Genomic DNA, 22,768 nt, shown 5'->3' with positions numbered 1-22,768 from the left:
TGCACGATGTAGACTATCGGGCACTTATGTATGCAGGGTCTTTAGCGTAACTTTCCCGAGGCGGGGTATTTTGTGTTCCTCGTACTAGGAACTTACACTTAGTTTTAGCAACATGCAAATCTAGTATGGAAGTCGTTGTTGGAGATTACACTCGAGCTTTAAGGTCCATAATCGATCGTATCTTGTTCTAGTTGCTAAAACTGAGCATCAGTCATTCCAATACCAACATCATGACTGTTCTAGGTTAGCCCGGAGACGATGAATGTTTTTGGAGTCGTCCCAGTTCAGGCACGATGGCAAAATGAGAAGTCAGATCTTTGGTGATGATGGATAGTTCGACCCCTTTAACCTTCTGTCGCCAAAATCACTATTGGCATGCCCTATATACCGCCCTTCGGAGGATGTTCATTATTCTCACTTCAAGCCACTCGTAGGTAATTAATTATATTTGACTCTCACCGCTATCGACAGACCGGCATAATGAAAGCGGTGAGCTGCAAAATAAAAAATGATTGGTCTCGTCTTTCATTCACTATGTACGAGGTAGATTGCGATTGCATTACTTTATACTTTTACGATTTAGTGAATCTTGTTGTGTGTATTTCTTGCTGGACTATAGATACGTGCCGATGATACACCATTGCAACTAAGTCGGGATTTCCTATCCTTCATGTTGGACTATATGGAGTATAGGTGCATATCATCAAATCATGGCTGGAACACCGATCAAGGTTCCGGGAAAGAATACTCGTGACTCCAGCAAATCTGCTGTTCTGGCCAGAAAGATAATGGTATGAATTCTCGTAATAAAAATCAAACATACTGAGCCAGCTTAACTAACTTTGGATTCTAGAAACGACCACCTGGGAGGCCTCTCAAGAAAAAATCCTCAAAGGTCGCATCACAAACGTCAAAGTCTTTCACTTCTATTCTTCGGGAGTCAAAAGTCCGCACTTTGAAGAACATCAAATCGAGACGTAAGATGTCGGAACTTGAGAAGTTGCCTACGGAGATTATCGAGCAGATTTTCTTCGGCTGTTGGAACTTGAGTTTGCCAGCATGTAGTCCAGTCATAGGCGGCAAACTAAGCAGTGTTGCTGTCTACAACAAGATTATTATTGCTGCTTTTGGTCCGGTTTGGGATAAATGGTATGGGCAATTGTTAGATCCAAGCTTGGAGTTGGACTATAGTGGCAATAGCAACTTACAGGTAAGCCTAGATATCAAAGTTGGACCAGGACTTTACTGACGATATGGACTTAGTCTACTATCTTGAAATTTCGCTGGGCAAAATTGCAGATGCTTCTCCAAGGGCAAGACTTATGGGCTCAGAAATACGCACTAGAACGTCCATTTCCGCTTGCTCTTGGGATGATTGCGTTTCACCATGGGGACGATTTAGAAGGTATTGACCCTAAGAATGCCTCGGCAGCTGAATTACTTGACAATGATTTTGCCAAGTATTGTAATGCCTTTCAAAGAATGGATGTCTCTCATACAACGGGTGCCTCTGAAACAATGGATTTAACATTGTCAAGTTTGGTTGAGAAAAGAGAACAAATTTTTGACCTAGGTATTCGCAATTATGCAAATGTTGCTAGAGGTACTGAGATACCTCATACACTGCTAATGGGCCCATGGGATGAGGAAGCCGTCAAATTCTTATTTTGGTTAGTTATGGGAGGAGCACGTATTGATTGGCTCGCGTCAACGAGCGGAGAGGTATTACTCCCCTGAAAACGATCTGTGTCAAGGTAATGGCTAATAGGAATCTAGGCAGCTATTATCGGTTATAAGAATGCCGTTCGAGAGTGTAGAATCGAGGTCATACATCTCTTACTGTATGCTGGCGTCAATCATAAGCTTGATGAAGACATTTTCCAATATACTCTCGAGAATGCAGACCCAAACAGGCATTTTATGACCATACTTCTGATGGTCTACCTTCCTTATCAAGACCCTTACCCTTGGATTATTGAAGAGATCTTCCGCTTCAGAAGTGGTCATGAGCATGAGAATGATAATAGGAAGGTTAAGTTGGTCGAGGATTTCCTTACGGTATTCAATGTTTGATTGCTTAGGGTTAGGCGTTAAGTTTAGATTTGATAGTCAAATGTTTTCCAATACCCAGATTTATATGCGACTTTCAAAAGCTTTATGATGCAGACGCAAATTCGAAAATCAAGAAGTAGCAGAGAAACAATTCACGTGATCATGGTAATACTTAGATCTGGATATTTGAATAGTCCAAGCTTTTTTTTTGATAGAAATATATTTACGCCATCAACAGTTCAAAATAAGGCACATGAAGCAGCAAGTGACTCGTAAACGGTCGGATTAGCTCTTTTCAGCTGCTATGCGGTCACATATACACAACCATGTACCATCAGCATCTTTATTGAGATTTCTGCGTGCACAATCTGAGGGCGCTTGTTTTTTCAGTTCCAACCCAAGACAAGGTTATTCTTTGGATCATGCCCCTCATGTTCCAGCTTCTAGCCTAGGATATAACTATCCTTCGAGGTCATGCCGGAGACCACTTTCAACTTCACTACAGCGTAGAGCGACCGTTGGAGCTGGGTTCCAAAATCCGAAATTTTTAGGATCGCGATTGGCCACCTCGAATTCTTCTTCAAACGATTCTCACCCCAAACGAGCAACTCTATCGAGCAAGACACCTGCGACTCAGAATCGCTCACAGTCAAGTCGCGGACTCTTCACGAGTGCAAGAAAATGGCCATTCAAGCTTTGGTCTTCGAAAAGGGACGGAAAACCATTACAACCGGACGATTTACCACATCTCAGTGAGGATGGAAGAGAACTAGACGTGTTCAGTCTGGGACGATCTGTATCTGTAAAAGCTGCCAGTGAGCCTCGGCTACGATGTACAGAGTTAGATGAGAATGGAAATGTGGTTCTTGTGAATGGGGAGTTCAAGAAGAGCGAGCTTATTGCTAAGGTGGGACAGGACATCTTCCCTCGCAGACATTTTGAGCGTGTCAATACTGATTTGCATATAGTATGGACTGCTTCCTCGAGATCTTCGAAAAATCGACTCGAGTACGCTTCCGCATATCCTTGTTCGTCCTTCAGCTATCCTCATCAACCTCCTCCATCTTCGAGTTCTCATAAAGTCAAATAGAGTCTTGATTTTCGACGCTTATGGCTCTACTGATACCTACACACAATCGCTTTTCATGTATGATTTAGAAGGGAAGCTCAGCCAAAAGCAAACTTCTGCATCTGCGGGTGCCCTTCCATACGAATTTCGCGCCCTCGAAGCTGTCCTCATATCGGTTACATCTGGCTTGGAAAAGGAATTTGAAACGGTTCGAGAACCAGTTGTCAGGGTTTTGAAGGAGTTAGAAGAGGATATCGACCGAGACAAGCTCCGCTACCTCCTTATTTATTCCAAGAAACTCGGTACATTCGAACAGAAGGCGAAATTGGTCAGGGACTCGATTGATGAGTTACTGGAGGCAGATGACGATTTAGCTGCTATGTATCTTACCGAGAAAGACCATGATCTGAAGAGAGGGGAGGATGATCATACAGAAGTCGAAATGCTGTTGGAATCTTACCACAAACTTTGCGACGAAATTGTTCAAGAGTCTGGAAATTTAGTTTCCAACATCAGGAACACTGAAGAAATGTATGATAACAGAACGCCCATTCCCCTCCCATCACACAAGTACTAATCTACATATCTACAGTGTTAAAGCCATCCTCGATGCAAATCGCAACTCCCTCATGCTTCTCGAGCTCAAAATATCCATTGGAACGCTCGGTATGGGTTCCGGCGCATTCATCGCCGCTCTGTACGGCATGAATTTGAAGAACCATATCGAAGAATCCGACCTCGGTTTCCTAGGCGTATCAGGCTGGTGTGGAATATTCGCCGCCATCGTCTGGTTCTACGGAATCTCCAAACTCAAGAAAGTTCAACGCGTCAGTATGTGGGGAGAAAGTGGAATGCGCGGTCGCAACTGGAGAGTTGCAGAAGATGAGACGAAGGCTTTGGAAATGGACAAGGGAAGGAGAGATAGGGGAAGAAGATTGAAAGAGGAGAGGGGAAGTGCTATGGAAGAGGTTAGGGCCAAGGTGATGGAACAGAGGAAATCTATTCATGAGAGTGCACAGGCTGCTGGGAATGCGGAAAAGAGGGCAAGGGAGATGGCGGCTAGAAGTGCCGGACACGGGCATGGGCACAGTCATGGACATGGACATGGACATGCGAAAAGGGGATTAGACACCGCTACTGATACTTAGATATAGGATTCCTCCAGAGGATAGGTGGGAGGGCGAGAGTATATTTTGGTATGGCGTCATGGATATGTGTGTACGAATATGAATGAGTATATGTATGAAAAAAAGGAGTCGGGCGTTTCACACTAGCAAAAGTCTTACAAGAGTGTGGCGAGGAGCTTTTGGTAATGGTCTAGCTGTACTTTACTGAGATAGATGGGTGAGATTTGAGATTTGGATGAGGACTCCTCTCTCGGAAAGATTTGATTGGGATGTTTATTAATGAGATACCTCACTTCTCTTTCTTTATCTACTTTAAGTTCTTTCTTACTTTCGTTTAGTTGGGAGGGTGAAACGGTAGATGGTTTTGATCACAAGCTTCATCGTCAGAGCTTAGGCATACTGATATACGACTACACCCTTAAAAAAGCCAAGGAGAAGTTGAGCAAGAGTGATGCTTGGCATCATGAGATCTGTCGGCATCGCTTCTTCACATCAACCTCGAAAGCTCACTACCAATTTCAAGCACACCTTTGGACTGTGTGTAATTCGCCTGGCATTGATGAAATCGACGGTAGATATCGACTTTGATGAGTTGAATTAGAATGCAACAGGATGAAACTTGTTTATGAATTGGAATCTTGATCATGGTAACTTTCTTCTTGAGATCGCTCCAAGGGAAGGTTCTCTCCATCCATGCTACCTCATGTGTTAATGTACCTAATTATCTCCGGGGGTAGGTCTCCAATTTTTCCTTTCCTCCATCCAATTGTAGTCCTTAGGGGTGGGCTCTCCTGCCAAGGATCTCGGCTCTCGCTGTTCATCCCGTTCACGATTTTGCTGTTCGCATGTTAGTTATAAGTTGGTTTTGGTATTATAGTATTGAGTTTACGCACCCTCTCAGAAGAGCCTATCTTTGCTGGCTTATACCCTCGGTTCAAGTTTTCCCGAGGTGGTTGGTGAGGTGTTGAAGATCCTTGGTCATTGACTTGACGATTCGACGACGAGCTTTGTCCTTCATGGTATGAATTTGCGTTTAGCTGTGCCCGAGAGCCATGGTGTGTATTTTGAGGCTGCAATCTGGGATCTGGTGACATCATTTGTGATGGAGGAGATACATGCGGCCTTGCCTCAATGATGTTAGTCTCTTGATTTGCTGGGTGAGTTCTAGAAGTTGTCGAGTAAACTCCTGCCTACTCTGTAATTTATGCAATTAGAATCTTCAAGTAATCTTTTGAATATATAAATCTACGCTGATGTAGATAGCTGTTCCTGGTGAATAGGTATCTTCCCTGTATAAGTTGTTCTGGGCCTTTGTTTTAATCGGGGCAGATTGGAAAAGATGCGTTTGATCGATATTCATTACTAAAGCATTATATCCTGTACTCGACACATCTCGGATGACAATCGGGGAATCTGTGTGCAGATATATGGCACATTTTGTTTTCCGAATAGCAATGCTGGGTTGAAACAGCTTAGAGCATGTTTTCCTCTCGGCTAACATTTCTTCCCCGCTCAACTCTACTATACGAAACTTCTCAATTGTCTAGTTGTCCAGAAATTATACGACTTCTAAGCTCAAGTCTACTATACGGAATTTCTCAATTGCCTAGTTGTCAAGAAATTATACGACTTCTAAGCTCAACTTGCCCGAAGGAATACAGCGTCATTGACACAACTCATGTATCAGCTGTCTCTATAGAAGCTCTGTGACTTCAGAGGGGTATAGTTGATTGCTTGGAGTGACTTTAGAGTTAATAGACTAGCCCCAGAACACTGACAAACAAGACTTGGCTTGAAAATTATATAAGAGAGGGAGATTTAGACGTATAGTCTAAGCGATTAGAGACGATAAAGACGTGCGACAAGGGAGGTTGGTTTTAATCGGCTGATCATCGCTATAACGCGTCATACGGACATTTTTGCTCAGATCGATTTCTTTCATTTAATATCCTATTATTTAATTCCAAAATTAATCTGATATATTATTTAATCTTATTTTCATCTAATAAAATAGGACAAATTACTCTCATACCCTAAAATTGAGAGATGATTTACTTTTATACTTCTTAGATTCTATAATATAGAATCTATTTTTCTATTATAGAATCTAGTCTAAAATAAATAGATTCTATACTCCTTCTATATATTCTATCCTTTTTCTATAGAATCTCCCCTCCTCCTATAGAATCTACCCTCCTCTATTATAGAATCTAGTCTAAAATAGATAAATTCTATTATAGATTCTATTATAGAATCTAAGGAATATAAGAGTAAAATAAGTGTGAGTTTTAGAGCATGAGAGTAATTAAATGATATTTGAGGAGTATGAGAGTAATTTACTAAATAATACTGTAAAGGGTTTAGAAAACCAAAGAGGAGTTGTCATAGAATAATATAGTTATTAATAAAAAGCTAAAAAGAAAATTGAAAGCGAAGCTTTTAACTTATACTTGAAAAGCTAGCTAAAACAGCTAGTATAGCCGGTCACATACTCAAAGGGTACATACACCCTTACAATCACCCCCGTTTTGTAAATAAGCCCCTAATCATTTCATTGAGAAAAGAAAACTAAAACTTAAAAAAAAAATCCCGTGAAAAAAAACCTATTAAAACTTCTATTAATCTGATTAGCATTCTCTTCTGCGTATTCTTATATAAATAGAAACCCTATAACCGTAATACTTTATATCCCAAAGTGCTCTATAATCGTAATACTTCATATCCCAAAGTACCCCCATTATTCATAATAATTATAAATTGCTGCTATCGTAAAAATATCAACCAAACGATGGTTTCCATGTTGGTTACTCTGCAAGCATTCATATCCTTTGTATCATAGTTCATTAAGGCTTCTCGTATATAATCTCCATAAGTGAGTAGATCATTTATAATAATCAGATCGTTCTATACGAATTTCTGTGATCTATTAACAACTCCTGTTTGATTCGAAGGTAGATCAATAACTCTATAAAGGGTTTGGAAAACGAAAGAGGAATTGTTATAGAATAATATAGTTATTGATAAAAAGCTAAAAAGGAAATTGAAAGTAAAGCTTTTAACTTATACTTGAAAAGCTAACTAAAATAGCTAGTAGAACCAGTCACGTGCCCAAAGGGTACGTGCGCCCTTATAAATACTACCTATTTAATATTTTGTAATCGGATAATTTCTAATATAAGTTTTCTAATCAAATTTCATAATTTCATATAATAATTTCATTTACTTTTCTTTTAATGTGTTGGGATAGGGATCATGTGACTGACCGCGCTAGCGCATGCGCTAGCGCCCCCGCACTATAGTATATACGTTCGTAGCCTTTAGCTTTTAGAACCTTAAGCAATATTACAACAGTGTGAATCATTAGTACTATATTACTTCACCATCCCCATGGTGATACCAACATAATGTTTTCTTTTAAATTTTATATTCAAATTTTATCTTCAATTCTTATCTTTAATTCTTATCTTTAATTCTTATCTTTAATTCTTATATTCAATTCTTATATTCAATTCTTATATTCAATTCTTATATTCAATTCTTATATTCAATCCTTATATTCGATTCTTATATTCAATTCTTATATTCAATTCTTATATTCAATTCTTATATTCAATTCTTATATTTAATTCTAATATAAAACCTTATATGATATTTTTATTATTAAAATCTTTTTAATTTAATTTCTTTCTAATTGACTTCCTTAATAACTTGGATTTAAAAAGTAAATTTCTTTTAAAATAATATAGTTTGATTATTTTATTATAAATTATAAGCTGTCTTTTAAAATTCACTAGAAGCTTTATTAAGTGAATTATAAAGATAGTAGAGTGAATACTACAGCCCCCTCTAGTATGGTTTTTAGCTTTCTAGTATCTTAAATAGCCTCAACCTTTTATAGAAATATAATCAAGCTTTTCACCCTCTTCAATATATATTTAGCCTCTTTTCTGATAACCTTAATAAAAATAAAATAGATATAGTTTCTAATCTCCTTTTGATTCGCAGTTAAGTTATAAGGTATTAGCTATAGAAAACATTTTTTAAATATTATAAATTGCTTTATTCTTTTTAATATGATATATTATAATTCTTGTTTTAAGTATAACTCTCTACAGGGAATAAGATGGGAAGCATAGGATAGAAAGTGATGACATTAGGAGGACTAGTATACTAAGCATGTTCTACAACTTCCGAGAGAAAGAGCTCTATATAGGACAGAGCTCTTACTAGTACTAATTGGGGCTAGCTCCCCCTACTCCATGATCACGTGAACCACACCTTTCAACAATTCTCTATAATATCTTTATTAATGGTTTGTAGATTATGATACTTTTCGAAATCCCTTTTCCTTTCGATTTCTTCATTTTCAATCTCTGAATAATATCACTTTTCGAAATCTCGAATCTCTTTCGAATCATCTCTTTTTAAAGACCTTATTTGAATCATTTTTCAAATCCTTATTCAAACTTTCTTTCTTCTTTCAATAATACGATATTCGATCTTTCAAATTTATATTATAAGTCAACCTATAATCATTCTTTATAATACTATTTTAAATTTACAGTTTTGAAAATATTATGAAAACTATTAGTAGACTCTAGAGTAGTATTGTATAGTGGTTTAGTGTTAGTTAGGGATTTTATTATATAGTATAGAATATTCAGGTTATTTTAATATTTCTATTTGAATTTAAATAAGTTATCTTTTCTATGCCTACCCTTTTTCTTCGATTAGTACGTTATATATAATTTAGTTTCGATAGGGATATCGTATATAATATAATACAGTAGAAAAGACAATTCAGATCTTAATATACTAGAAAGTTAGAAAATGAATAGTATATTACAGTTCTTAGCTTGAAAGCTAGTTTCATTTTCGAAGCAATTAGCCTTAAATTTCAGGGGATAATTTGATTTTCTATATAGGGGCGTATAGTCTTTTTTAAAATGAATTAAATAGCAGAGTGAATACTATAATCCTTTTTAATATGGTTTTTAGTTTTCTAGCACCTTAAATAGCCTCAACCTTTCATAGGAATACAATCAAGCTTTTCACTCTCTTCAATACATATTTAGCCTATTTTCTCATAGTAATATAATCATAGTAAAATCAAGATATAATATCTAGAAGTTAAATTTTTATATTAAATTTTAGCTATATGAGACTGTAAACATTAGAGTCTATAGTATTCTCAGAAGCATATTGATTTTTAGTCTCGAAAATCGGATTTTTTAACTATTCCCTCCTATCTTTATTAGAAATAAAAATCAGAGCATCTAAAGATTAATATATTAGTTTATCTAATTGAAGAATTAATTATTCTAAAAAAGTTTCTTTAATTTGAAGATATATTAATAAAACTAGAAATAATTGAAGTTTGAATTTTCTGTTTTAATAAAACTGGAGAGACATAGAAAGTCCAGTATGATTTTAGGGAACGAGTCATCAAATCAGGTGTATTGCTTAGGGGCTCATGATTCGCTTATCTTTATGTATCTAGTCTACGAATTATTTCATGAGTTATATAATAAAGCTACAAGGCGTTTATTAACTAGAATTGACTCTCAAACATGGAAATAGAAACACAGAATCATGAAGCGATCGGATACGGTAGTATACCACCATATAATCTAAAGCAAGAGAACCAGAAAGCACCCCGCATTCTTCGATCACAAAAGTGAGCTTTTGATTAACGTTGGTACACGAAAGAGCTTTTGGCCAAGATTTGGGCTGACTCACGTGAATTTATCTAGTCTTACCTTGTCGAAAAGCTTCATTGCCCTTATTATTCCAATTTTATCAATGATACCTTTCGCGGTGGTAACCTGGGAAAGGAATTGGCTTGAAACTACAGGTTAAGCTAGAAACGAATCACCTTGACTGAGCCTCAGAATCCTAATTCTGTAAGAAAGCTTTATCCTCTTTCCATGCGTGTAAGTGTTCTCGCTAAATAAGGGTTTCATTTGTATTGTTGAATGACCCGTGTTCTCCCTCCCCCCTGATGGGTTGGCGCCGGCCTTGATATAGCCTCAGTTGAAATCATTTATTGTCAGTAATTTTGAGTCTTACATGTCAATAAAATATTTTGATATCTACCTAGGTATCTGGACACAACATGCTTCCACAACCGCGGTGTTGTGCTTCGGTGCAACATTGCCAACAGTCATCATCGTGCCACCACACTTTGAAATGATTAAATATGCTCCCGGTTCCTTGAGTGCACTATAGCTGCTTTTATTTCACTTCACTCCAAAGGTTTGAATATTTACAGCAATGCCTTGTAATACTTGTCTTGACCTTGTCAATACCGGGTATGAAATATAGTACTAGGGCACTTCTACTTGATCGACAGCTATTTTGCACCAAAACTCATTATTTAAATATATATAGTTTTAATAAAAACAATATATTTATTATAAAGATATCTATATTTTTACATCATTTTTATATATTATTTAATAAAAATTATTCGAATTATTTTTAAAGAATTTATTTATTGTAAAATCTTGATTTAAAGTTTTAAGATTTTAGATTATTGAAATTTATAGCAAAAATAAGCGAATTTTCAAGAACTTTTTGATATTAAGATTTCAAAGATACATATTATATTTTATAATAATTTTAAATAAAATTGAGTTTTATATTCAATTTTATTAATTTATAAATTATTGATTTCTTCAATTACAATATAATAAAATTATTCAAATAAATTATAATTTATTTATTAAAAAGTAATAAAATAGCTTTTTTTGGTGTGTTTTTGAGATCGATCAATTAGGAGTGCACGGTTGCTGTAGATAGGCGACACCGGGATATCCACTAGAAAACAGGCTAAACGCATTAGGCGTATTACATAATCATCTTGATTGATATAATTAATTGGATTGTACATAGCTTTTAATATAATACGCACTATACTTAATACTAAAACCTTATTTACGATATATATCTTTTCTGGTGATCTACGTAGGGACAAAATGGATATGGTTTTCAATCTCCTCTTAATTCCTTTTAAGTTATAAGGTATTAGTTCTAAAAGATATTCTTTAAATACTACAAATTGCTTCATTCTTTTCAATATAATATATTACAGTTTTCTACAACATCTTTATTGATAATTTGTAGGCTACAATACCTTTCGAAATCCCTTTTTCTTTTGATTTCTTCATTTCAATTTCCGAATAGCATTACTTTTCGAAATCTCTCGAACCTCTTTCGAAATCACCTTTTTGAAGACCTTATTCGAATCACCTTTCGAACCTCCTTCCTCCTTTCAACAATACGATATTCGACCTTTCAATTTATACTACAAGTCAACCTACAATCACTCTCTACGATACCATTTTAAGTTTACGTTTTTGAGGACATTATTAGAGCTATTTAGAGGCTTTAGAGCACTGTGTAGTGACTCAATGTCAGCTGGGGACCCTATCATATAGTATAGAATATCCAGGTCATTTTAATGTTTCCTTTATTCGAATAAGTTACCTTTTATATGCCTACCCTTTAAGTTCTTCGATTGTACATCACACAATAGTTCAGTTTCGATAGGAATATCGCATACAATACAACAATATAATAGGAAAAACAATTCAAACCTCATATACTAGAAGATTGAAGAGTGAATAGTGTATTACAATTCTTAGCTTAAAAGCTAGTTCCATTTTTCGAGGCAATTGGCCTTAAATTTCAGGGAACAATTTGATTTTCTATACAGAAACGTATAATCTTTTTTGAAATAGACTAGATAGTAGAATGAATACTACAACCCCCTCTAGCACGGTTTTATTAGCTTTCTAGCACCTTAAATAGCTTCAACCTTTGATAGGGAATACAATTAAGCTTTTCACCCCCTTCAATACATATTTAGCCTCTTTTCTCCACTTTACACAAGACCAAGTCGACGAATACCGTCTAGAATTCACCTCAGTTGATCTTTATGCGACAGCAACCTCCGGATGCCTATATTACTGGATTATCCAAAAGGGTTTATTTGATTAACGAAAGTCAGTCTTTGATTGATCTATCAAGGCCATATGTAGGCTGACTACATTCCATATCTGTTGTTACCTTCGTCATTCGACACCGTAGAAAATAAGCTCGAAAGAATCTAGTGTTTCTTCGATTGCTTTATTAGTTCTAGAGGTGATATTGCTGTCTGAGTTTCGAAGAATCTTCGATTCATTTTCTAGATCATTCGACTCGACCATCGTTCCACACGTCCACTCACCAACACCGACTACGAACCCAGAATTCGAAACTTCGAGATAGTCTCCTGAATAAACCGTGGGAAGCGAAATAATGGGTTCATTGCTCATACTCCAAGAGCTAGTAACAGAGTTTGGAGGAGGTGAACAAAAGTCTTCGTGGTATAAGCTGATTCCAGAACTTCTTGGTGTATCAGATGTATCGAAGCTTTTGCAGCTCTGGCAATGATTAAGATGAAGCTGCGAGCTGTCAATCGAGATGTAAGGATCGGGCCAGATGTCATGAAGTGTCTCGCATTGCTCGCATTGGGAATCAAAAAGCTCAAAGTCCACGAAGTTGGGTCTATCATCGAGATTTGTCTGCATGTTGATCATTCCTGGGAAAGATCTCGATATTGATGCTTGGACTTGTTCAATGTTAAAATCATCTATTGATGCATAGGGATCAGCATATTTCTCAGTGAACCAATATGAGGCATAGTATCATACTGTAGTCACTCGTTTCGGCATTGGAACATCTATTCCTGCAACAATGATTCGTAGAGCCTACAATATCAAAGGATGGGACCAGCTCATCATCGGAATGAAATTTATATTCGCAAGTTGTTCTCGGAAAGATAAATTGTGATATTGGCTCTTCTTTATTGATGTCTTCTTGTCGATCTTGAGGATATATAGAATTTGGAGACACTTGGTCGATCCGCCGTAAATTTTGATTGTATTTGCAACAATGGTAAGGAAATCTATGAGATTGTGTCATCTCCATTGATACGAAGGGTTTTCGAGAGTGATTCGTGTGAGATTTGCAAAGAATAAGTACAAATAGGTAGATATTATGCACAATGGGCTTGCTTTTGTAGCCATCTTACCTCTTGTACATACGGATAGTGACCTGTAGACTGGAGGCGGTCTTCTATTTAGAGGTTAGATATTCGCAAGCGGTCTTATCACCGACTTTGAACTTATAGACATATTACATCTGCAATATGTGGCGGCTAACCCCGGACGCAGGGTGGTCTGAAGGTGATTTCGTTTCTTTCTGTAGGGCTGGATTTAAAAAGGCGGTCTTTGTGGAGTTCTCTTTAAAAACACCCCTACCTAATTACTAAAACTTCGCTTCTTGTTCGTTTGATATCGCCATGTACGGTGTGTTTGTATTACTTTATATCGTGAACCTATTACTCACATCCGAAGCTATGCGATGTCCAATTATATTTCAGGGTGGCATATATATTTCTAGGACCGCCTTCGCTTTCTTGCCTTGGGCTGACATCTGCATCCTGACCTAAAAACCCATCGGAATAGAAAATGCCTTTGTCAAAATAATTTAATCAGTCTGCAATAACAGATTCTCACATACACCCACTGACAAATTTATCAACCATTTTGAATATCTCGTTTCTTATTGTTGAGTTAGATCTTTAAGAAGGCGGTCCTCAAAAAGATCAAACAACCGAAGGAGAGCAAGCACCATAGCCTTCTTATGCCATACGCTTCAAGACTCAGATAGAACGACCCTTGCCGATTCCATGTCAGTTATCACTTCTATCAACAGTCAATTATCATTAATATTGATTTAGCATACCTCAATAAAAAAACGCTCACTCTTCTCTTGAGGAGCTTTTGCACTCACGTGACCGGTATTCATGAAATACGAGCTGCCTCTCTCAATCATTCGCCCTCATTATGGATGACTTCTTAGATACCTCAGGAATTGGTAAATCTATTGGAGTGAACAATCATACATGCTGATTCTCATAGATATGAATAACAAATCAAATCTTTCCATATATATACAATTGATTACCTTCAGCAAAGGTTCCGCGGATGAAATGATCATTGATGTACGAGAAGATTGCCAAGTCGAGACTGCTCGATGTCTGTCTAAACGGCTGGACTTTCGGTTTCGCTATGCATATGAGACTCGCAGAGCCACAATCACCCGGAACTCATCTCTTCATACTTTGGAGGTACCCGACTTGTACGATTATCAGACTGATTTACAAGGATCGTTTTATCACGACTTTATTATTGATACTGGAGATTCAAACATGGATGTGGATATCTCTGCATACCAAGATTTCTTAGCACCACTACCTGAATTCTCTGGTGACTTTGATGTATTTGCGCAAGATATGGGACTTTCAGATGAGCGGTCCGCAAGCGTGCTATTGAATGATGTGGACCTGGACAACAACACCTTTGGTACTTCTACAAACTTTCAGATAGGGCATGATGGCGAAAAAAACCTGCCAGACTGGTTTGATCTGGTAAATATTGTGAACCAAGATCACTTTGACCCGGACACCAACATGCTGGATGATACTCGACTCGACAATACTACTTTTGAGAATGCACATGAATCATGCGAAAGTCTTCAATCGGGAATAGATACTCCAGTTGCTAGCGGAATTCAGAACTCTATAACCGATATACCAGCATGGAGAGACGCACCTCCAGTTCCAGTGGCGGTACTAGACATACCAACACCTCGACCTCTTAGTCCCGTAGAGCTAGTCCACAGTGTCCCATCAAAGAATTCACAGTCACAAGGAATCGACATTGTTGTCAAACCTATTCTGAATCGAAGCGATTCTAGCCTCGATAATACAGCATCAAGCTATCAAGAAGGGGTTTTTAGTTCGACGCCCGGTTGTTCGAGTATGCCAACTACTTATGGATCTTCACCTCATCGTATGGGCCCTTTAGACTCCGCCACACGTGCCAAAGCAAATGCTGTAAAAGCTATAGGGGCTTGTTGGCGCTGCAAGTTCTTACGAAAGCCAGTAAGTCTACCAATTCAACTTCCCTTCACTTCAGAGAAGAATTTTCTGTGGTACGATTTTGGATTATTCTCCTTCATATCTATCAGGGTTGCTTGGTGAATCTTCGCAGCGACTATTCACATGAATGATAACTCGGTTACCGTTGCTTTGAGATGTGTGTTGTAACACCAGAAAAATATGAAAACCGTTTTTCTTTGAAGTTTGGTTTCGTGTTACTGTGCACGGCTCTCCTATTCATCAAAATTTGTTCAATCTATACGCAAATTATCTAGAAGAAGTAGCTAACATGTTAAAGTGTGATGCACAAAACTGCTGCATTCAATGTAAAGGGAAACAGGGTGGACCGTGGCACAGTATTGGATGCAAACGTGGCGATATCAAAAAGAAAATGCTCCCGATATTATTGTGTCCCGCAAGAACCATTCAAACACGGAATCCATGCACAGTATCGGAAATGTACAAGCCATGGCTTTCTGCAAATCAATGTCGCTTCGAGATATCCAAGCGTCGCGAAAAGAATTTACGTCCCGAGATTATGAGCGCTTCACACCCCACGAAGATTGGTCAATTTCTTCAAAATTTGGCAAGTGGTAGGCCGCTAGCCGTTGATTTACAACGAAACAGATCATCCTTGTTAGAAAGGTTCAGAGACACTGCACCAGCTGTGTTGAAGCCGCTTGATGACTGCATTTTGACTATACTTTGGGGATTTCTCAATTGTGAAAGTGCAGAAAAAGCAGTCCAACCCTGGATAACATTACACAGTGGGACCATAGAAGATCTTATATTACTTCTACATTCTGCAGCTATATATCAAGCAAGTTTTGAAAGTGTAAGTAGAAGCATTCTACATTCCTTGTGACTCTAGCTCATTTGAATTTGCAGAACCAACTAATTGCTTACTCACTCACCTGTCTTCGCACTTGCGTCGAAGCTCTGCACATCAATACATTGGGGGGCTTCGAGCGTTCGCATGAAGCATGTGAATTATCTATTTGTAAGGTCGATTGCATACGAGATCTCGAATTACAAATAGAACAGTACCTGGATGAGCTATCTCGAGTTATTTTTCTGAAAGAAAACATGCGAAACCGATTCTGGTGGCTGTCAGCTTTCTACAGTCTTTGTATTCAGGGGGTTGTTCGACAAGCATTAGTATTGTTGTCCTCTAATGACCACAACGAGATTTCGGGAATTGAGAAGTCGGGCTCTGCACAATATTTACACATTGCAATTCGGTTGTTCTCTGTGAGTTCCGGTAGCCATGATCCGTTAATTCAAGACTGGTCTTCTCAACTTGCGTTCCCACCGGCTGGAGTCGGAGCGCCAAGTGTCGAAGATTACCAAATTGCCCAATCAGCGATCAATCAATCCCAGTGGAAATTCAAAGGTATCAAGAAGTCTGGGAATTATCTGAAGAAACTGTTCGAGGACAATGGGGGTCCTCTCGCAGAGCCCCACGACGAATCTGTAACACTCAGTATCCTACCCGAACCATATCTCCCAAAAACCTTTACCTTAGAAACTTGTCGCCAACTTCGCGTCGATTGGGATTTAGCTCGATGCAATTATACGAAGAATTTATTACAAATCGTCAAGGATTATGGACACAGCTCAAAAGTGTATACTGATGCTGAAGAGAAATGGGGGCTTGTGGAGGCTGAGTGGAAAAGAGTAAGCGACGAGGCTATGACGAACACTGTCAACCAAGCGCACAATGGTCGCGAAACACCATAACCCCTTCTTCCAGATACATTGAGCATTTTGAGTAAGTTGATGGAATCCAAATGTCAGTATTGCAGTCATTAATACTTTGAAGTGAGCTACCCAATGAGAGGGCATCAAACTATCTCATGAAACCCTCGGAAATACCAACGCTAGATGTCAAGCATCCACGACATTGCTTCCACGTCAAACTTGCCCGCCCAATTTTCGATTTCTCTTCTAGCATTACTTATGCCGCCCTCAAAGCCGAGCTTCTCTCGCCTTAGCCGAGCAATGATGAGACTTTATGGGCGAGATCTGAAAAGAAGGAAAAGCAGCTAACTTCACGAACCGTTGAAGTCCTAGGGGGGGGGGGGGAGTGATGCCGATACCCCGCGAGAACCTGGTTTCCAAAAGTTCTATATCTGAGTCATGAGTCTGGAATGAACAACTTGTGAAAGTTCAAACAACCTTTTATCCAGCACGAGGTCACCGCAGTGAGCTCCCATTTGTGGGAAAAGTTACAAACTCATCTCAATTAATCCAGAAGGGTGATCTGGGGATGTCCGAGAAGTCAACAGGTATCAGGAGAAGTAGATGATGTGAAAGAAAAGTCGAAGGTAGAAGGGCCAGGAGATACGCATTCACTGTAAAAAGAACCCGAGGAGTTGATCCACTATATCCATTAAGATGGACTTAAGGAGGTACTAGAGACCGGCCGATTTGTGTTTCCTTTCGGGAGTTTTTGAATTGATTCTTTTTGGAGGCTCAATCCAATGGTGGGAAGGGAAAGGTTAAGATACCAGAAACTCCAAATGTGTAGAAAAACACAAACCATGAGGAGATGGCCGGCTTTCTTGTTTGCTGTTATATACGGGAGATATACACATCGGTGATGAGAAGATAAGAATCAATGTTATATGCGTGAATAAGGTGGGATTACGTATGAAATCTGCCTAAGCAGGTAGCAATAAGTATGTAATGAACATGAAAGCCACTCGAGCTTTTGTATGCATTACCTTGTAAAAATACACCCAGCGTACTATCAAGAAACCATTTTCCCTATCCTTGATGACCTTTTCACATCGCACATACACAGACCTTCACATTATCTATCTCCCATTCCATCCAATTCCACATTGATTGATAGATCCCACATCTCACACAAACCATCATCTGATCAATCAACCAAGACGAATCCTTCTGCGTAGATGATATTCCCATTACCTACGCCGTAGAGAATACGTTGCTCTAACAGAGCTTCGTCTTCGTTCTCCGCTTTCCATCTTCATTCGCAACTCGGATTGATACAGGAAAAACCATCCATGACCGTCGATATATGTTTGCGAATTATCCTTAACCTTACTGAGAAAATAATAAAGCCCACTTATGAAACGTCAGTTGAGCTTCTTCGAGTACAGTCCTCGATTAATGGCTAGGAGATATACGATATCTCCGATAAAGACTTTGAAGCAAAATCTCAGTCTTGTTAAGCACCAACTACCAAGACTGGATCATAAAGTTTCATGCAGATTTTTTAGTCAAAGATTATCCATCTCGGGACCGATGCTCACGTGATCTCAAGAGTAGAACCCCTCCTCTCACTTCCAAAGGAAAATCTAAATTCTTTCCCAAGCTTCATTTCGTGGCCAATTCTTGATTTTGGAGTAGTTTTTGATATGTTTCTGTCCAATGGTCTTCTCATGATACCCAGATTCCAAGGAAAAGTGTGATTGTGGTGGTTTGCATGAATGTGAATATCAAAGAAGATCTTCCTATCAGGCAAATATATTTGCCTAGTCTCTCTACTTATACGTATTCTTGTACAACTTATATGATTTATCATCTATTGCCTATCCCCGAATCTAAAGCGCCCCATAAAACTCCACAGGAGAGTGTCATGGTGCTTGGAATTAATAATGATCATTGACTTCACATGAGACATAAATACCTGAGCAGGACTGCGATAATCAACTATTTTATTCATCAATCCAAACTCCCTCATCATAATAACACATCCAAAGACTGCAAATACCTTCAATAAACACACCATCAACATGCTCGCCCTCACAGGAACCACCGGCAAGATAGGCAAAGCAGTTCTCAACGCCATCCTCTCTCGCTCCCTCTTCCCCCCCTCCGAGCTCATCATCTGCACCTCTTCAGACCCCTCCGACGCCAAATTCGACACCCTCAAATCCCAAGGTATCCAAGTACGAGAATCAGACTACAATGATGCATCCACCATGAAGAGCGCTTTCGCCGGTGCCGACAAACTCCTCTTAATATCTACTCCTCAAAATGATCTTGACTTCAACAATGCTCCTCACGGCCAAGGACGCGAAAAACACCATTTTGCAGCTATAGATGCGGCGAGAGCAGCTGGTGTGAAACATATCGTTTATGCATCATTAGCGTTCGGATTGGAGAGTAAGACGGGCGTTATGCGTGCGCATTTGAGAACTGAAGCGTATCTCAGGACATTAACCGATATCAAGTGGACGATTGTGCGAGAGGGACTTTACCAGGAATCCTGGCCCCTGTATGCGGGTTTCTACGACACGGTTGCGGATCCCAGGGAGGAATTGGTGGTTGCCGGGGATGGACCATTGAGCATGATTAGTTTGGAGGATTTGGGAATTGCGAATGCGTTGGTGCTGGCTGATAAGTCGGGGATGTATGAAGGACAATTCTTTTACTTGAGTCCGAGGAAAACAGTGTCTATGACTGAGGTTTTGAAGATGGTATCGCAGATTAAAGGGAAGGAAGTTAAATTGAAGATTGTGTCGGATCAGGAATATATCGATTATTATGCGGAGAAGGGATTTCCAAAAGCGATGTTGGAGTGGTGGGTTAGCAGTTATACTGCGCTTAGTGAAGGAGAGTGTGAGATAAAGGATGGAAAGTCGGATGAGTTGTTGGCGAGTGTGGGTGTGAAGCCTAAGGAGATGGAAGAGACGGTTAGGGAGATGATGGCGGGAGGATTGAGAGGTCATGATAAGTTGACTTAAGGGAGAGAAAAGATCTTTTCACTTGCGTCTGATACCTAGGTGGTGTATTCTAATATAAAAGTCTATGTAGTAAGGTTAACCTTTGTTTCTGAAAATCTGCAATTTCAAAGTGCTAGCCAGTGTTGTTATATGGATGGTGATATGCAGTGAGGTAGGACTGATCATGCGAAGAACTATTGGAAATGTCAATATACACTGTCTTGCGGATACTTTCAATGGTTCCATGAATCATGATTATCACTCAATCTCAACGTTAGAAAATCCATGTAGCTCAGGTAGGTCCCATTATATAATTATTATGGTGTACGTTCCGACCTATGGGAGAGTGTGGTGAACAGCAGAATGGCATACGCATTGAATGACGAGCCATGATCCCATCTATTAGAGTAGTAAAACCTCATCACGTGTAGTCCACAAGTGCCAAACAGTCATGTCAGAACTTATTGTTGCAATGGAATGAATGCAAGCTCTATTTATAATGTATCCCCATTTATCCCATGTGAATGCAACCAATGCATCTAATTACAGTGTATGTCCCCGTGTATCTCGTTTCTCTTATGCACCCCAATGCTCCCCTGTTTCCCAGTACATCATCTCAATGAAAAGATCCGTAATCAGTAAAAGCAAATGGGTATCTTAGTAAAAACGCCAAATATGCCACGCTCATGTCAGCTCCAAATTGCTAGCAAACAGCTAGAAAATAACTTCAAGTATGCAAATGCTTCCTTCCTTGTACGTGCCGTGAATAGATGCCCCTTTAATCCAATGAAAAAATTGTTCAATCTGTTTGCTCGCTGACGCGGGATTCAGACTCTGCTTTGACTTCAATATCAGTATCGTCTTCTCCCTTGTCTTCTTCAACCTCTGCCTCCTCGCCACTGTCTTCAAAATTTCTCTTTCTCTTCTTAGAACCCTTCTCGACCTTCTTTGCAACTTTCTTGATAACCGCCTTCTTGCCAGCTCTGAAGCCTGGTTGCTTCTTGTCTCCAGTTCTATTGACCAAGTGCTCAATTGGACACACAGTGCTTTCCCAATCCACGGAACCCTCGGTTGTCGCAGCTCTACAGCGACCACATGTCTTTCCATGTCGGAGGAACAATTGATGGAGGGAATATTTCAAGTGATCGGGAATTCGAACTTCGCAGTGGCTGAAGGTTTGATCACGGCTTGCTTTCTCTGGAACCCAACCAAGCCACATACAATGGCGCCAGACATGCGTGTCAACAGCAAAGCTGGGTCTTCCCAAGCAGAACAAAGCAACGCATGCTGCAGTCTTGACCCCGATACCTGGCAAGTCCATCAATACGCGCATGGCAGCTGGCTTATCTAATGAGTGTACATAGTCAAGTGAGAGCATGTTCTCTCGCAAGCTCTTGATTTCGGCTTCCTTTTGCTCCTTAGTCTCCAGAACCTTTCCGACAAATAGAACTGGATCATCAGTATGAACCTCCCTCAGTAGAGTCTCTAGAAGCTTGGTGTTTTTATCGAAAACCACTTGTAGAATTGCCTTGATATAGCCTGCCTTAACCTTAGCAAGACCGCCTGATCTGATAGCCCCCTCAACATCTTCCCTCGATGAAGCATGTACGGCTTCCCATGAAACGCTGCCTGCGCCCTTGCCAGAGGTTCTCAATCCATACTCCGCCTTCAGACCTGCCATTGATTTGTTGGCGTTGCCAGCGGTGGTCGCAGCGCTAAGAAGGGTTCTCATAGTCGCGTCGAGAACATCCGGAACCTCTCCGCATCCAGTTACAGTCTCGGAGGGAGCTGGAACTGTATCTGGCGGCTTGACTTCACCATGCAGAGCAGTCAACAAGCTGTTGACCGTCTCGGCCTCTTGAGCAGTGGGCGAGACGTGATCGGGGAAAGGTGTTTCACCAAAGACGATACCGTAGTTCTTATTCTTTGCCTTGACAGGCTTAGCTGGGGAATCTTCAACCTCCGTGGCTACATCGACAACCTTCTTCTTGCGTGGCGATCTCTTCTTTTTGGACTCTTCTTCCTTGATATCCTCAAGAAGATTGGGAATAAGTGAATCACCAAGATTAAGTGGCTTCTCCTCATCTTCATCTTTGATAGAAGTTTTACCAGTATTCTTGGTAACTCTGGCTCGAGCGGCTCTCTTAGGAGTGGTGGGAGTCACTTCCGCGCCAGTATTGCCGAAATCGTCCTCAAGGAGATCACCCTTTTGTCCCATTCCATGAGGGAGGACATCCCAACCACCCGTCATTGGCTCCATCGCTGACTTTGCCTTCTTTTTTGGTGGAGCACGCTTTCGGGACTTAGTTGGGGAACCGGTGGCGACATTTTCGAGGATTTGTTTACCGTCGGCGGGTGTAGTTGGTGGAGATGAAAGAGTTGCTGCTGCAGAGTTCAGAGCAGCAGCAGCTTCTGCAGCCTTGGTGGCGGCTCGAGTGGGCATCGTGAAATTGCAAATCTTGAAACCTGACCTGAACTTAACTGAATTGAATGTTAATTTGGAGGATAGGATAATCAAAAGCAGCTCAAGGAAGAGACTGAATGATAGAGATAGAGAGATTCAAGGCAGAAATGATAGACGAATTTTTAAGAAAGGATGGAGATGAATTGTGGTTGTGAGGTGGAAGAAAACAAGATGTAAAGAGTGAGTGGGAGAACGAAAGATGAGATATCAATATACCTTTGACAATGAAGCTATACTCTCTATGATGACAATCTGGACGCCACTGACACTTTCACTAATCCCAAATGAGTAGTTGTTTGATGGACTTTGACTGTAGAGAGGCTCGAGCGTTAGTCACACCAAGGTATTTTTCTGGTCTCTTCCCACTTG

The 22,768-nt window shown here is 39.6% G+C and overlaps 6 protein-coding genes across 6 annotated transcripts; 4 read left to right on the top strand and 2 right to left on the bottom strand.

Annotated features, from left to right (window-relative positions):
* Positions 1-710: 710 nt before the first annotated feature.
* Positions 711-2,073, top strand: EAE98_003330 (uncharacterized protein; the record flags this gene model as incomplete). The annotated part of the gene is made up of 4 exons (XM_038950950.1): positions 711-791; positions 854-1,210; positions 1,264-1,722; positions 1,777-2,073. 4 exons carry the CDS (start codon positions 711-713, stop codon positions 2,071-2,073), a joined length of 1,194 nt encoding a protein of 397 aa, XP_038812414.1.
* A 283-nt stretch (positions 2,074-2,356) lies between these two features.
* Positions 2,357-4,269, top strand: EAE98_003329 (uncharacterized protein; the record flags this gene model as incomplete). Its single annotated transcript, XM_038950949.1, has 3 exons — positions 2,357-2,959; positions 3,021-3,652; positions 3,714-4,269. The coding sequence occupies 3 exons, from the start codon at positions 2,357-2,359 to the stop codon at positions 4,267-4,269; spliced, it is 1,791 nt and encodes a 596-aa protein (XP_038812413.1).
* Positions 4,270-12,323: 8,054 nt separating this feature from the next.
* EAE98_003328 (uncharacterized protein) lies at positions 12,324-13,221 on the bottom strand (the record flags this gene model as incomplete). Its single annotated transcript, XM_038950948.1, has 2 exons — positions 12,324-12,883; positions 12,945-13,221. The coding sequence occupies 2 exons, from the start codon at positions 13,219-13,221 to the stop codon at positions 12,324-12,326; spliced, it is 837 nt and encodes a 278-aa protein (XP_038812412.1).
* A 687-nt stretch (positions 13,222-13,908) lies between these two features.
* Positions 13,909-18,124, top strand: EAE98_003327 (uncharacterized protein). The gene is made up of 6 exons (XM_038950947.1): positions 13,909-13,986; positions 14,036-14,172; positions 14,217-15,241; positions 15,537-16,073; positions 16,127-17,009; positions 17,061-18,124. The coding sequence occupies exons 2-5, from the start codon at positions 14,142-14,144 to the stop codon at positions 16,976-16,978; spliced, it is 2,445 nt and encodes an 814-aa protein (XP_038812411.1). The 5' UTR covers positions 13,909-13,986; positions 14,036-14,141; the 3' UTR covers positions 16,979-17,009; positions 17,061-18,124.
* An 878-nt stretch (positions 18,125-19,002) lies between these two features.
* Positions 19,003-19,956, top strand: EAE98_003326 (uncharacterized protein; the record flags this gene model as incomplete). The annotated part of the gene is made up of 1 exon (XM_038950946.1): positions 19,003-19,956. The coding sequence occupies one exon, from the start codon at positions 19,003-19,005 to the stop codon at positions 19,954-19,956; it is 954 nt and encodes a 317-aa protein (XP_038812410.1).
* A 778-nt stretch (positions 19,957-20,734) lies between these two features.
* EAE98_003325 (uncharacterized protein) lies at positions 20,735-22,378 on the bottom strand (the record flags this gene model as incomplete). The annotated part of the gene is made up of 1 exon (XM_038950945.1): positions 20,735-22,378. The coding sequence occupies one exon, from the start codon at positions 22,376-22,378 to the stop codon at positions 20,735-20,737; it is 1,644 nt and encodes a 547-aa protein (XP_038812409.1).
* Positions 22,379-22,768: the final 390 nt, after the last annotated feature.

The sequence above is a fragment of the Botrytis deweyae genome (assembly GCF_014898535.1).
Source record: "Botrytis deweyae strain B1 chromosome Unknown BDEW_006, whole genome shotgun sequence".
NCBI classification, from domain to species: Eukaryota; Fungi; Ascomycota; class Leotiomycetes; order Helotiales; family Sclerotiniaceae; genus Botrytis; species Botrytis deweyae.
Note: the sequence above shows the minus strand (reverse complement) of the source record. Positions and strands in the feature narration are given on the sequence as shown.

Excerpts from the sequence above, each read along its gene's own strand:
- EAE98_003327 (XM_038950947.1), top strand. The coding sequence starts at position 14,142 with ATGGATGACTTCTTAGATACCTCAGGAATTG. Across the intron at positions 14,173-14,216 it reads CTTAGATACCTCAGGAATTG|ATATGAATAACAAATCAAAT; the intron begins GTAAATCTATTG and ends TGATTCTCATAG. Across the intron at positions 15,242-15,536 it reads GCAAGTTCTTACGAAAGCCA|TGTGATGCACAAAACTGCTG; the intron begins GTAAGTCTACCA and ends AACATGTTAAAG.